This window comes from Peromyscus californicus, unplaced genomic scaffold (genome assembly GCF_007827085.1).
Source record: "Peromyscus californicus insignis strain IS unplaced genomic scaffold, ASM782708v3 Scaffold_1__1_contigs__length_55948999, whole genome shotgun sequence".
NCBI classification, from domain to species: domain Eukaryota; kingdom Metazoa; phylum Chordata; class Mammalia; order Rodentia; family Cricetidae; genus Peromyscus; species Peromyscus californicus.
In genome coordinates this window covers 48,378,260-48,392,296 of record NW_026294492.1, presented here as the reverse complement: position 1 = coordinate 48,392,296, position 14,037 = coordinate 48,378,260, and the positions used below count along the sequence as shown (strand labels likewise).

General features: G+C 42.5%; 1 protein-coding gene across 1 annotated transcript in view; it reads right to left on the bottom strand.

Moving 5' to 3' along the window:
• Positions 1–9,229: 9,229 nt before the first annotated feature.
• The window catches only part of Slc1a6 (solute carrier family 1 member 6), a 28,374-nt gene continuing 23,566 nt past the window's right edge, over positions 9,230–14,037 (bottom strand). Inside the window, exons 9-10 of the mRNA XM_052746777.1 lie at positions 11,477–11,611; positions 9,230–9,575 (exon numbers count right to left, since the gene is read on the bottom strand). Of these exons, the coding sequence (XP_052602737.1) occupies positions 9,380–9,575; positions 11,477–11,611 (331 nt within the window). The 3' untranslated portion in view covers positions 9,230–9,379. The remainder of the gene's footprint in view (positions 9,576–11,476; positions 11,612–14,037) is intronic.

Below are 14,037 nucleotides of genomic sequence, written 5' to 3'. Positions count from 1 at the left end.
TACCTAAGGGAGGCCTTACTCTCTAGGGGAGTAGGTGGGGAAAGAGGGAGAAGAGGAAGGAGGGAGAATGGGTTGGTATGTAAAAGGAAAGAAAATCTTTTTTTAATAAAAAATTTTATATGCATATGTATCTTTATATATAGATATAGATATATAAGATCATCCACTATGATCAAGTATGCTTCATTCCAGAGATGCAGAGATGGTTTAATATACAAAAATAGATAAATAAAATCTACCATATAAACAAAGTAAAAGACAAAAAACACATGATCACCTCATTAGTTGCAGAAAAAGCCTTTGACAAAATCCAACACCCCTTCACGATAAAAGTCCTGGAGAGATTAGGGATACATGGGACATACCTCAACATAATAAAGGCAGTTTGCTGGAAGCCCACAGCCAACAACAACTTAAATGGAGAGAAACTCAAAGCAATTCCACTAAAATCAGAAACAAGAGAAGGTTCTATGTGATCTCCATACTGATTCATTAAAGTTCTTGAATTCTTAACTAGAGCAACAAGACAACCAAAGGAGAGCATTTCCAATACAAATTGGAAAGGAAGAAGTCAAAGTATCCTTTTTGGCAGATGATAGTATACCTAAGAGAACATAAAAATTCTACCAGGGAACACTAATAGCCAATAAACACTTTCAGCAAACTAAATGGATGCAAGATTAATTCACAAAAATGAGTAGCCCTCCTAAATACAAATGACAAATGGACTGAGAAAGAAATCAGGGAAATATCATTTGCAATAGCCTCAAATAGTATAAAATATCTTGGAGTAACTCAAACAAAACAAGTGAAATACTTGTGTGATAACAACTTCAAGTCTTTGAAGAAAGAAATTAAAGAAAACATCAGAAGATGGAAAGATCTGCCATGCTCATGGATCAGTAGGATTAACATAGTAGAAATGGTCATCCTCCCAAAAGAAATCTACAGATTCAACATAATACCCATAAAATTCCAATACAATTCTTCCCAGACCTTGAAAGAACAATTCTCAACTTCATGTGGAAAAACAAAATATCCAGAATACTCAAAACAATCCTGAAAAATAAATGAACTGCTGGAGGTCTCACCATACCCAACTTCAAGTTGCACTACAGACCTATAGCAATAAAATCCACATGGTATTGGTATAAAAACAGATACATTGATTGATGGAATCAAATTGAAGACCCAGACATAAATCCACAAATCTATGGACATCTGATTTTTAATAAAGAAGCCAGAAATACACACTGGGAAAATGACAGCATCTTCAACAAAAGGTGCTGGTCAAACATGGAGAAGAATGCAAATAGATTCATACTTTTCACCCTGCTCAAAACTCAAGTCCAAATGGATCAAAGACCTCAACATAAAACCAGATACACTGAACCTGATAGAAGAGAAAGAAGGGAATAGCCTGGAACTCATTGGCACAGGAGAAGACTTCCTAAACATAACACCAATAGCTCAGACATTAAGATCAACAATTAATGCAATATCATGAAACTGAAAAGCTTCTAGAAGGCCAAAGGACATTGTCATTTGGACAAAGATGCAGCCTACAGCATAGGAAAATATTTTTACCAACTCCACATCTGATAGAAAACTAATATCTAAAATAGATAAAGAATTCAAGAAACTAGATATCAACAAACCAAATAGTCCAACTAAAAAAATGGACTACAGATCTAAACAGAATTCTCCATAGAGAAAACTCAAAAGACCGAGAAACAAAAATTTGTTCAACATCCTTAGCCATCAGGGAAATCAAATCAAAACTACTTTGAGATTCCATCTTACACCGGTCACAATGGCTAAGATCAATAACACAAGTGACAGCTCATGTTTACAAGGTTGTGGATTAAGTCAAACACTTATCTATTGCTGGTGGAAGGCAAACTTGTACAACCACCATAAAAATCAATATGGTGGTTCCTCAGAGAGTTGAGAATCTATCTACCTCAAGATTCAGCTATACCACTCTTGGGCATACACCCAAAGAAGACTTCAGCCTACCACAAGGACACTTGCTTAACCATATTCATTGCTGCTCTATTCATAATAGCCAGAAACTGGAAACAACCTAAGATGTGCCACACCAGAAGAATAGATAAAAAAAAAAAAAAAAGAGGTACATTTATACAATGGAGTATTACTCAGCTGTAAAAACAATGACATCAGGAAATTTGTAGGCAAATGAATGGAACTAGAAAAAAATCATCCTGAGTGAGGTAACCCAGACCCATAAAGACAAACATGGTATGTACTCACTCATCAGTAGATATTAACTATAAAGTAAAGGATAACCATACTACAATCCACAAACCCAGAGAGGCTAGGTAATAAGGAGGGCCCAAGGTGGGGATGCATGAATCTCCCAGGGAAGGAGAATAAAATAGATTTTATAGGTGGACTGGGGGAGGGGGAATGATATTGAGAGGATCAGGTGGGGAGAGGGAGGGAAGATAAGGATGAAGGAGGGAATTCGGGGAGAGACAGCTGGAATTGAGGGGCATTTGAGAGATGATATGCAAACCAAGTGCAATGAAAGCTTCTTATATCGTATGAAAGTGATCCCAATGAGGTCTCCTTATAACAGGGGAGACAGAGTTCCAACTCACCATCTCTTGGCACCTAACATGGCTTCCAGTACTAGGACTGGGTTGCAGTTGATTTAGTCGTTGGCCAAGGGAGTCCCATGGATATTCCCAAACAATCCAGGCTGTTACTGAGACAATCAGTTGCTCTTCACAAACTGACAGAGGGAACCCATTGCTCAGGACAATACCCACACAACTCATTCAATGGAGAAGCCAAGATGGTACCTACATGGAACCTTCACCCCTATGTTCTAGTGTCTTTGGTGTGGGAATGTACTCTGCAGGCTACCAAAAGAGAAATATAATCACCAACCCAGACACAAAAACCTTTCTTCTACAATCTGTCCTGCCTGAGAGACATGCTAGGGCAATGGTGGCACAAAACTTTCGGGAGTATCCAACCACTGTCTGATTTGACTTAAGGCCCACTCCACAAGATGGAACCTGTTCCTAGCACTGCTTGGGTGACCAAGAACCAGAGACTAGATAGCACAGAGACCTAAGGTAGAACCCAATGCTACTTGTCAAAAAAAAGTATCAATAAAATGACTTGTGCTATATTCATAGACAAGTGCCTCATTCAGTCACCAGCAGAGAATCTTCCTCCTACAGCAGATGGGAACAGATGCAGAGATGCACAGACAGACAGTATGCAGAGAAAGAGTCCTTGGAACACAGAGCTCTAAATGGGATGTTTTGATCAAATCCCTTTCCACAGAGCTCAGGAAACCCAGCGAAAGAGGAGGCAGAAAAGGTGTAAGAGGCAGAGGGAATAGAGGACTCCAGGAGAACAAGGCCCTCTGACTCATCTCAGCAAGGCTCCTATGAACACACAGACACTGAAGCAGCCAGCATCGGGCTGCATGGGTCTGCACCAGGTCCTCTGAGTCTATGCTCTAACTTTCAGCTGAGTATTTTCATGGCAATCCTGAGTGTGTGAATGAGCAGGTCTCTGACTCCTGTGCCTGCTCTTGCTTCTCTTCTCCTCTTGCTGGTGCCCAGTCCAGCCTTGACATGATGGGTTTTGTTTTATACTACTCTATTTTATTTTGTCCAAAAAGGAAACACAAAAAGACCATATTATATTTGAATTCATCCTTAAATATATAAGATTAAGGTAATATTAAGATAGGATTAAAGTACGATTAAGATAATATTTAGAAAATATTGAAAAATTGCTTATGGTGTTGCTATAAACAAAATGCACTTTCATTTAACCCTTGATCTTTTTTCTGTGACTCAAGAGATAAATATGAAGCATGCTTTCCTCCCTAAAGATTAATTAAATTTATTGTATACAATTTTGAGGGGAAAGAATAGATAATCTAATCTAATCCAATCCCTTCCACAAAGGAAATTGTGAACCCCTTATGTGCCCCTTCTCCATGAGAATAAAATCACTTTTAACTTATTCTACTGTAATTGGAGCTGACATATCCCCAAAGGTCCATGTATTAAAAGTTTGATTGCTATTTTGGAACATTGGGAGGTGACATAACTTTTATGAGGTGAGAACTAATGGAGGGGAGGTCTTTGAGTCATTAGGGGTGTATCTCAGAAGAGGTAGATGGGCCCAAATCTGCTTCACCACTGTCCCAAACCAATGAATTGGACCGATCATGGAGTGAAGCCTTCAAATCTGTGAGTCAAAATAAACTATGAGTGTCACAACAATAGGAATTTAACACAGAAACTAACTCAAGAAACTGGGGCAGGATGGCAGGAGGAGGGAGGCTTCAAGAATTGAAAAACAAACAAACAAACTAATGCTTTTACCTCTTGACTTGTTATGTCCCTTTCACACAAAGCACTCTTCTGAGGATGGAGACCTTTAACACAAGGCAGGATGAAGTAGGTCTGGAGGCTGAAACTGAGCTGAATACCAGAGTCTTTGGGAAAGTTTCTAAGTGTCCAGAGTGGAGTCCTTTCATTTCCTTGGATAGTTGGTTTTATTTGTTTGTTTGTTTGGTTGGTTGGTTGGTTGGCTGGTTGGTTGGTTGGTTGGTTGATTGGTTGGTTGGTTGGTTGGTTGATTGGTTGGTTGGTTGGTTTTGTTTCATTCTGTTTTGTTTTTAGAGGCAGGATTTCTCTTTGTAGACCTGGCTGTCTTAGAACTTGCTCTGTAGACCAGGCTAGCTTTGGACCCAGATCCACCTGTCTCTACCTCCCAAGTGCTGGAATTAAAAGTATGCACCACCACACCTGGCATGGACTTAATTTTATTCAACAGAAATACCTCTTGCCTTTGCAAGGACCATTTCCAATCTCTAGCTGTAAATTCCTCAGTGATAACTACAATAGATTGCATTAGACTTGGAGCCTTGCTCCCTACATTTCTCAAGTGCTTCTACTCCAGGAACATCTTAGGTTATTAAAGAATAACGTGAGGATGTCTCAAAATACACCTACACTGATGATTACTCAGGCCTAAATAAGACAACTGTATCATGCCCCCTCTCCACATGGCTCAGAGAACATCGTGGAAGAGGGGGTAGAAAAACTTCAAAAACAAGCAGTTGTGAAGAATGGCTGTGATAGTGCTGCTGGAATAAGAAGAGTTAGTTATTTCCAGAGAAGTGGCCCTCGTTAGGATGCCAGTATGGCCCTATATGTTCTCTGGGCATGACAGGACTGATATACTCATGAATTCATAATGGCTGTGGTTGCTTGCACAGTACCTGTACAACATCGATCCAGTCAAAATTCCAGCACATATGGAAGAGAGGCTTGTGGCCTCATCCCTAGCCGAAAAGCCTAGCATCTGAAGGCTGCCAACATGGGAAGTCGATGTTTTTCAGGAAATTGGCACCTGGTAGGTTGACTATGATCCAGTGGAACTTCCCAAATCAATGCACCCAAGGATAGCATTGATTGGACAGAGTGGGCTATGAAAAGAGGACATGAAGTTGAGAAGGGGTTTTGTAGGGGTAGTTCTGGGAAGGATTGGAAGGGGAGTAGAGAGTGGTTATGTTCAAGATATATTGAATAAATATACAAAATTCTTGAAGAATGAACTGTTTATAAATCTGTAAAAAAAATAGTAGCTAGAGAGATGGCTCAAAAGCTCAGAGCACTGTCTGCTCTTCCAGAGGACTCAGGTTCACATCCTGGTACCCACATGGCAGCTCAAAACCATCTATAACTCTAGTCCCAGAGTATCTGGTACCCTTCTGGCTTCCATGGGCACTGCACATGTATGGTGCACAGGGAAAACATTCTCACACGTAAAATAAAAATAAACCTTTTTTTTACAAATTAAACTTAGGAATATAAAGCATTAAAAAAAATACCTGTACTTGGATTTCTTTCCCCTATTGGAAAAAAAATGTTCAAGTTAGGTTTCATCTAACTTAGAAAAAAAAAGTCAATTTTGTCTTTCTTGGACAAAGAGGACACAGACTTTAACTGAAATCATGTTTTTCTGTGAGTGGCTTGATAATGTCTTCCACAATGTTCTTGTTGGAATCCTGATTTCCTGGTGAAGCTGTACTGGGAAATGGAGCCTGGTGAAAGCTGTTTCAGCGATGAAGGTAGAAAGTCACAAATAGAATCAAGCCTTCCTTGTGGGCTGGTTTTCACGTTTGAGGCCCTTGTGCATGCACTCTCCCCCATCCTGGCTTCTATCATGTTATGAACCAGCACAAAACTCTCATCTAATTAGATGGAACTGCCTGGTGTGAGACCCCCACTTCCAGAACCAGTAGTTTATACAAACGCGCTTACTTTATGTATTATCTAGTCCTAATTATTGTCATAGCAATAGGAAAAAAGCTACTTCACTGTTGGTTTGTGTTTTCACAAAGCCTTTGAGGTTCACCTAGGTGCAGGAAAATAATTCTTAATTCAGTGTCCATCTTTGATTTGTAAAGAAATACAGAATCCACTGAGGGAACATGGAGTTATAAATGCGGTCTTAGGAATCAGTGGTTGGTGATCCTGTGATCCAGAAACCTATCCTGTGGGAAACTGCTTCATTGCCAACCTCGCTGTGCAGTAAAGAGGTTAATTCGGGTGACAGAGAGTGTTCAAAGCCTGTAAACCCCAAATAAAGGACTGGTCTTTGCTTACCTCTTGAGCTATGACCTCTATTCTACTTGGCTCTAACTGTTAACTTGACATAGCCTCCACTCACCTAAGGGAGTCTCAATTGAGGGATGGCCCAGATGAGATTAGCTTGCTGGAATTTGGGAGAAGGGAGTTGTGGTAATTTGAATGAGAATAGTTTCCACTAGCTCATTGATTTGAATACTTGATCACCAGGGAATGACACTATTTGAAAGGATTAAGAAGTGTGGCCTTCTGGGAAGAAGTGTGTCACTGGGGGTTGCAAGGACCCAAGCCACTCTCTCTCTCTCTTCCTGTTGTCTGCAGATCTAGATCTAGAGCTCTCAGCTCCTTCTCCAACCCCATGTCTGCCTGCATGCCACCATGCTCCCTGCTATGATGAAAATGGACCAAACCTCTGAGACAGTAAGCAAGCCCCAAGTAAATGCTTTCTTTTATAAGAGTTGCCATGATTATGGTGTCTCTTCCCAGAAATAGAACACTGACAAAGACAGATGTCTTATTAATTGATGTAGGAGGGCCCAGCCCACTGTGATCAGTACCATCTCTAGACAACAGTTGACCCTGAACTATGTAAGAAACCAGTTGAGTACATGTCTGCCTGCCAGCCAGGTAGCAAACAGAATCTTCCATGGTTCCTGCTGTGCTCCCTTGGCTGCAAACTGAACTCCTTCGTTGGAGATAATGCTGAGTGGAATAGAAGCAGGCTTGCCTTCAAGTCCCTGCCATGACTTCACCCAGTGATGGAGTATGACCAGGAATTTTACATCAAATAAATGCTTTTCCTCTCTAAGCTGCTTTTTTTTTCCTCTAAGTTGCTTTTTGCTAAAATGTTTTCACCACAGCTACAGAAATGAAACTAGAACACATCTATCTTTAGAATAATCTTCCTGATAAAAGTGTCCAGTAAAACAGAAGGCTCTTGCCATAGCCAAGAGTGTATGCTGAGCATGCAGTTAATGCCTTCTGGTATGTGGTTGGTGCCCTGGATCACAGTACACTGGACTGTCTGTTTCAGAGACTGACAAATGGTGAGTCAGTTGGTGTTCCATGCCTGTGTGACATGGGCTGGGGTTCGGGTGAGCTTCTTAATGGCTTTTAGTATTAATTGTCAACTTGGTAGCTTAGAATCACCTAGAAGTAAATCTCAATGAGAAATTGTTGAGCTAGGGTTTTCCTGTGGACATGTGAGTCATTTTCATCGAGTTATTTGAGATAAGAAGATCTACCCCAAATGTGGATCTCACAGTTCTATGGGCTGGACCTTAAACTTCTAGAAATGCAAGGAGCAAGCTGAGCACTAGTGAGCATGCATTCATTCTCTCTGCTCTTGTCTGTGGATGTGACAGCTGCTTCAACTTCCTAACACCTTGACTTCCCTGCAATGGTGGACTCTGTCCAAGAGCTAAGAGCCAAATAAACCCTTGGCCCTCAAGTTGCTTTTGTCTGGGTGTTCTGTCACAGCAGAAAAGGGAACTAAGACATCAGTGTTCCATGCATGTTGCCACACAGTGCTGTTGGAAGAAGCCACTGGTTTCCATGACTTCACTGGAAACACACATCTGGTCTAGCACAGCCCAGTCCCGAGTTGTACCTTTGTTCCTTTCAATCAGTGCCCTTCACATAATGAACCATATCTGAGAGGAGAATGGCTTTCTGGAGTTTTGTGAGTCTCATTAAGAATCATTAAGTCTGAAGGTGGTCTTTGGGACCTCAACACAAAAGCCACAGATCACTTTATCACAAGAAATAATAGGTATTTTTCTTTACCCTTGTCAGTTCCACCACTCCTGGAGAACACAAAGAATGTGAGTTGAGCCGGGCGGTGGTGACTCACGCCTTTAATCCCAACACTCGGGAGGCAGAACCAGGCAGATCTCTGTGAGTTCGAGGCCAACCTGGTCTACAGAGCGAGATCCAGGACAGGCACCAAAACTACACAGAGAAATCCTGTCTCAAAACAACAACAACAACAAAAGAATGTGAGTTGATCTTTCTTATTGAATTTGAAGATTTCCCTTCCCCTAATTCCAAATGTTTCCTACCCTTTTCTCCTCACACCATCCTTCAAGTTCTCATCTTACTCAGAAATGGAGAGAGAGAGAGAGAGACCTTTGTGATGACGGACTGTCTTTTTCAACTTGACGGGACTGAAACAAGTGCCTAGAAAATTTATACAGCACACCTCTGTGTGTCTGTGAGGGCATTTTCAGAGATAATTCCATCATGAGGGCCCTCACCTAATGAATGCATCAGTCCCTTGATGGTTCCGAGTATGACGGCTGTATTGGAAAGTGGTCAAAAGGAGGAGGCAGGGGATAGTTGAAGGAAGTAGTCACAGGTAGGGTGTGTCTTGGAGAGCTGTGTCCCGCCCTGGTAACTTTCCATTTCTCATGTGTCTGTTTACTGACCACCATGAAGTGAGCTGCTCTGTTCTACCATGCCTTCCCACTACAGAGAACTAAAGCCCTTTAGAACCATAGCCCAAATAAATCTTCCCTCCCTTAGGTTGTTCTTGTATTTGAAGCACACAAATGCAACAGTGATGAATACACCTTGGAGACCTTTCATTCCTTCTCTTTTATCTCAGCAGCCCCCAGAGAAGTCACACAGAACATGTATGTTCAGCCCACAGTCAGTTAGGCAACAAATTGTCCCCAGGACCCCCCTCCCAGTCCCTTCCCACCTCCCTGGGCAGAGCTGGAAGCTTCTCACATGACACTTTCATTACCTCCCCGACCCCTTGATGCCCCCTTTTCTTGTGCCATGAGTGACTTGTAGGGCTTCCCCAGGCTGGGAAGGGTCAGCTCAGCCTCCTGCAGCTCCAGCTCCCGTTGGGACAAATGCTCAATGACGGCCGCTCCAATTGAGTCTCCCAGTACATTGGTCATCGTACGCAGCCGGTCACTGGTGGAGGATAGATAGATTAATGAAAGGGCGTGAAAGGTTCCTTCAAGAACCCAGGGTAGACTAGCAGGGCTTCCAGGCTAATTCACAGTCACATGACCTTGAACAGGCCCTGCTCTTCCTCAGATTTCCTTCCTAACAACATAATCCCTTAAATCCTCAGATCTATTCTTTAATTTATGACTCTTGTTTCTAAATATGACTAACCTAAAAATGATTAGATATGAGAGTCTGATGTAGATGGTTAGAGATTAGGATCTGATTCAGACTGTTATACATGAGCATCTGATGCAAAGTATTAAACATGAGCATCTGAGGCAGAGTATTAAACATGAGCATCTGAGGCAGAGTATTAAACATTAGCATCTGATGCAAAGTATTAAACATGAGCATCTGATGCAGAGTATTAAACATGAGCATCTGAGGCAGAGTATTAAACATGAGCATCTGATGCAGAGTATTAAACATGAGCATCTGATGCAGAGTATTAAACATGAGCATCTGATGCAGAGTATTAAACATGAGCATCTGAGGCAGAGTATTAAACATGAGCATCTGAGGCAGAGTATTAAACATGAGCATCTGGTGTAGACTTGTTAGGCACAAGTATCTGGTGCAGACTATTAGATATGAATGTTGGATACAGACTGTTTGACATGTGTCTACGTAGGTGTGGGCAGGCTGGGGATTGTTCAAATGGAACTTTAGTCCTTCTGTACAAATGGGACTTGGTCTTGCTCACAGCACCCACATTGGAATGAAAATCAGCATTTTATGTAAATTCCATGTTATAAGAAAAGAAATGAGAGAGGGAAGAAATGGTGAAAGGAGGTAGTGATGTAGGAAGTATAAAGAGAAAGAAAGAAAGAGAGAAGAGAAAGAAAGAAGGAAAAAAGAAAGAGGGAGAGAGGGAGGGAAGGGAGGGAGGGAGGGAAAGAAGGGAGGGAGGGAGGGAGGGAGGAAAGGAAGGGAGGGAGGGAGGGAGGAAAGGAAGGGAAGGAGGGAGGGAGGGAGGGGAGGAAGGAAGGAATGAGACAGGTGGAGAAAAAGGAGGGAGAATGGAAGAGAAGGAAAGGACAGAGGGAGGAGAAGAAAGGAAAGCAAGGGAGGAGGGAAAGAGAGCAAGAGAGGAGGGGCAGGAACAGGGTAGGAGTGGCTCCTCCCTGCTGATGATGAGGAGTCACTGTCTTCAGGTGTGCGCCCTCCCACAAGCCGACTAAGCTCCATGGCACAGTCTCACAGCAAGACACACAAATGGCTCTGCTGTGCTCAGGGGATCACAAAAGGAAGACATGAATGTGGGGAGCGGAGGTGTAGGGAGGAAAGCGGACAGGGTGGGAAGGAGTTAAGAGAGAGAGGGGGAGTAACCAGAAAGCACTGCATACATGCATGACCTGTCAAAGAACAGATTGAATTAGTGAAAAAGAACAGAGGGAAGGAGGGAAAGAGAGAAGAGAGAGAGAACATGTGCATTCATAGCGTTCAGCTCATAAATCCACCAAAATTCTTTTGTCCATCATCAGAGGTGATTTGTAAGTCAAATTTCTTCACTATTTAATGCAGCAGGAAACTTGTGTTTTCTTCTCACTTCTAAAATTCTTCAGAATTAACATTTCACTAAGGAAAAAACTGTTTTAAATTTTTGAGTTAAAAAATATTTGAACACTTTTGTATGATTTCTGTATGAAATGGTCTGAAAAGGAGGGGGGGGGCTGATAGATGGAGACCTCCTTTTTAGAATTCTCCTCACTCTATGTCCCAAAGATGATAAATCTATGGGCTTGGAGTCCACAGCCATCACTAACAGACCATCCCAATGCCTCCCTAACCCCCTCAAATCCTACAACCATGTCCTTGCAGAATCCTTCAGGAAAAGTTATGAGAAGCCAAGTCACACTCACAGGAACCAATCCACAGCTATGATCAGCGTGATGTCCTCTGTGGGCAGGCCGACGGACGTGAGCACAATCACCATGGTGACCAATCCTGCCTGGGGGATGCCAGCTGCTCCTACACTGGCAGCTGTGGCTGTGATACTGCAAATGGGAGGAGCCGGGAATTCAGGAGGAAAGAGAGAACAGAAGATTGGAAGATCAGGAAGGGAAGGGCACCGTAAGTTAAATCCCCAAGCCAAAACGAAAGAAAAATACTTGGATGTGAAACTAAATTTAAAAAGTTGAAGTTACAGAAGCAAAAAGCAGAAACCGTGATGCTGGGCAGATGGGCTGGGAGATGGGGAAATGTCTGTCAAAGGGCACAAGATGTCTAGATACCAGATGACTGGCTTCCGGAAATCTAATGTATGGTGTGGAGGGTGTGGCTAATGATACTGTGTTTGTATTTCAAAGAGAATAGACCTGAAGTCTATTCTCACCCTCAGCAAAGAGAAAGAGAAGGGAGAGAGGGAGAGGAGAAGAGAAGGACAGACAGGGAGAGGAGGGGAGAGAGGAAAAGAGAAGGAAGGGAAGGAGGGAGGGAGGAGAGAGGAAGGGAGGGGAAAATAAGGAGGAGCTGAGAAAATGAGAGGAGAGAGGAGACGCAGGCACCAGAGGCGGTGTGGGGGAAGGAAGGAAACCATAGGAGACAAATATAATAATCAGCCTGAGTGTGCTGATCGTCTGCAGAGGGCACAGGTAGCAAATCATCATGAAACACAGCTTCAAATACACGCAACTTCAAATACAGCTGTCATTCAAGAAAGCTGCGGCTGGGAAAGGAGAGTTGTTTTTTAAGAAGGCAAATACAGCTCACCACGTTGAAGGCCAGGACATTCCGGCCCGTCTTGGTTTTGGAGTCTAATTCTTTCTTGATTTAAGTTGTTTGTTTTCTTAATTTCATATGTATGAGTGTTTGCCTGCATGTATGTTGTATACTGCATGTGTGCCTGGTGGCCACGGAGTCCATAAAAGAGCATTGGGACTCCAGGAACCAGGGTGATAAACATCAGTTATGTAAGTAGTGGGAACCAAACCAGGTCCTCTGTAAGAGCAGCAAGTGCTCTTAACTGCTGAGCCATCTCTCCAGCCCACTGGAGACCATTTCTTACTCAGATAATCTTTTTTAAAAATTAAAAAGCTAAGGATCTATCTCAGTGGTAGAGCACCTATCTAGCATGTATAAATCCTTGTTTTCACTTCAAGTCCCACAAATTAATATGAAATTGAAAGTAGGATCTACGGCATCACAGGTGGCCTATGTTAAAATTCCAGAATTAACTCCAATTGCCAGGAAAAATGTAATATGTATTGTAAAGGCCACTGAGTTTCCCAGCAAAGGCAGTAGTGCCCTTCAGATGCCAGCTCTCTCCTCAGTAGTTGAGGACACCCCTTTCTAGCTTCTATAGCCATACACACAGAACAAGGGGAGATGATTAGCACAGAGGACAGCTCTATCAGAATGGTGGTTGAGCAAATACTCAGGCTGGCATTAAAGAATGGGCCTTCGAGGGAGAAGACTCCATTCATGAGCTTTATATCTTGCACATGAACTCAGATCCTATCCTGCCTCATCAGGAGAATGGCAGACACATGCCTATCTTCTCATTGTGATAGAAAAGAGACAAGGACAGTGCCTGTCTAGGCTTCTCATCTGTTACTGAGATTTAAAAAAAATGTGCCCAAAAGAAACTTTGGGAGAAAGGGTTTTATTTTAGCTCACGATTCCAGGTTATAGTCCATCATTATAGAGAAGTCAAGGCAGGAACTTGAAGCAGTTAGCCACAACGCTTCCGCAGTCAAGAGTACAGAGAAAATGTGTGCATACTGATGGGTCTGGTCTCTCTCAACGTTTAAACAACTCAGGACCCAAACCAAGGGAAGAAGTACTGCCCACCTTTAGGCTGAACCTTCTCACATTAATTAAAACAATCAAGTTGATCTCCAACAAACATACCCAAAGGCCAATGAGCCCTCATTGAGATTCTCTCCTCTGGTGATTCCAGATTCTGCCAAATGGACAATTAAAACAAACCACCACATCATTAGCCTAGGAAAAGATTCCAATCGAAAAGGAAGTGTAGGGGCCTGAGAGATGGCTCAGTGGGTAAAGATGCTGTGCTGCCAAGTCTGACAGTCTGAGTTCAGTCCCCAGGACCCGCATAGCGGAAGAGGAAAACTGAATCCTGTGAATGGTCCTCAGACCTCCACACGTGCTCCGTCACACACACACACACACACACACACACACACACACACACACACACACACACGCATGCGCGCACACACACACACAAATGTAATTTTTAAACTCTTTTAAACCAAGTGGCTGAAGAGATGGTTCAGCAGCTAGGAGCATTTACAGCTCTTGCAGAGGACCCAAGCTCTATTCCTAGAACCCGTATCAGGCAGCTGCCTATAACTCCAGTTCCAGGGAACTTGAAGCCCTCTTCTCACCTTAGAAAACACCTTCACACATGAGGTGAACACAGACTCAGACAGGCACATACAAAATAGAAAAAATGTGA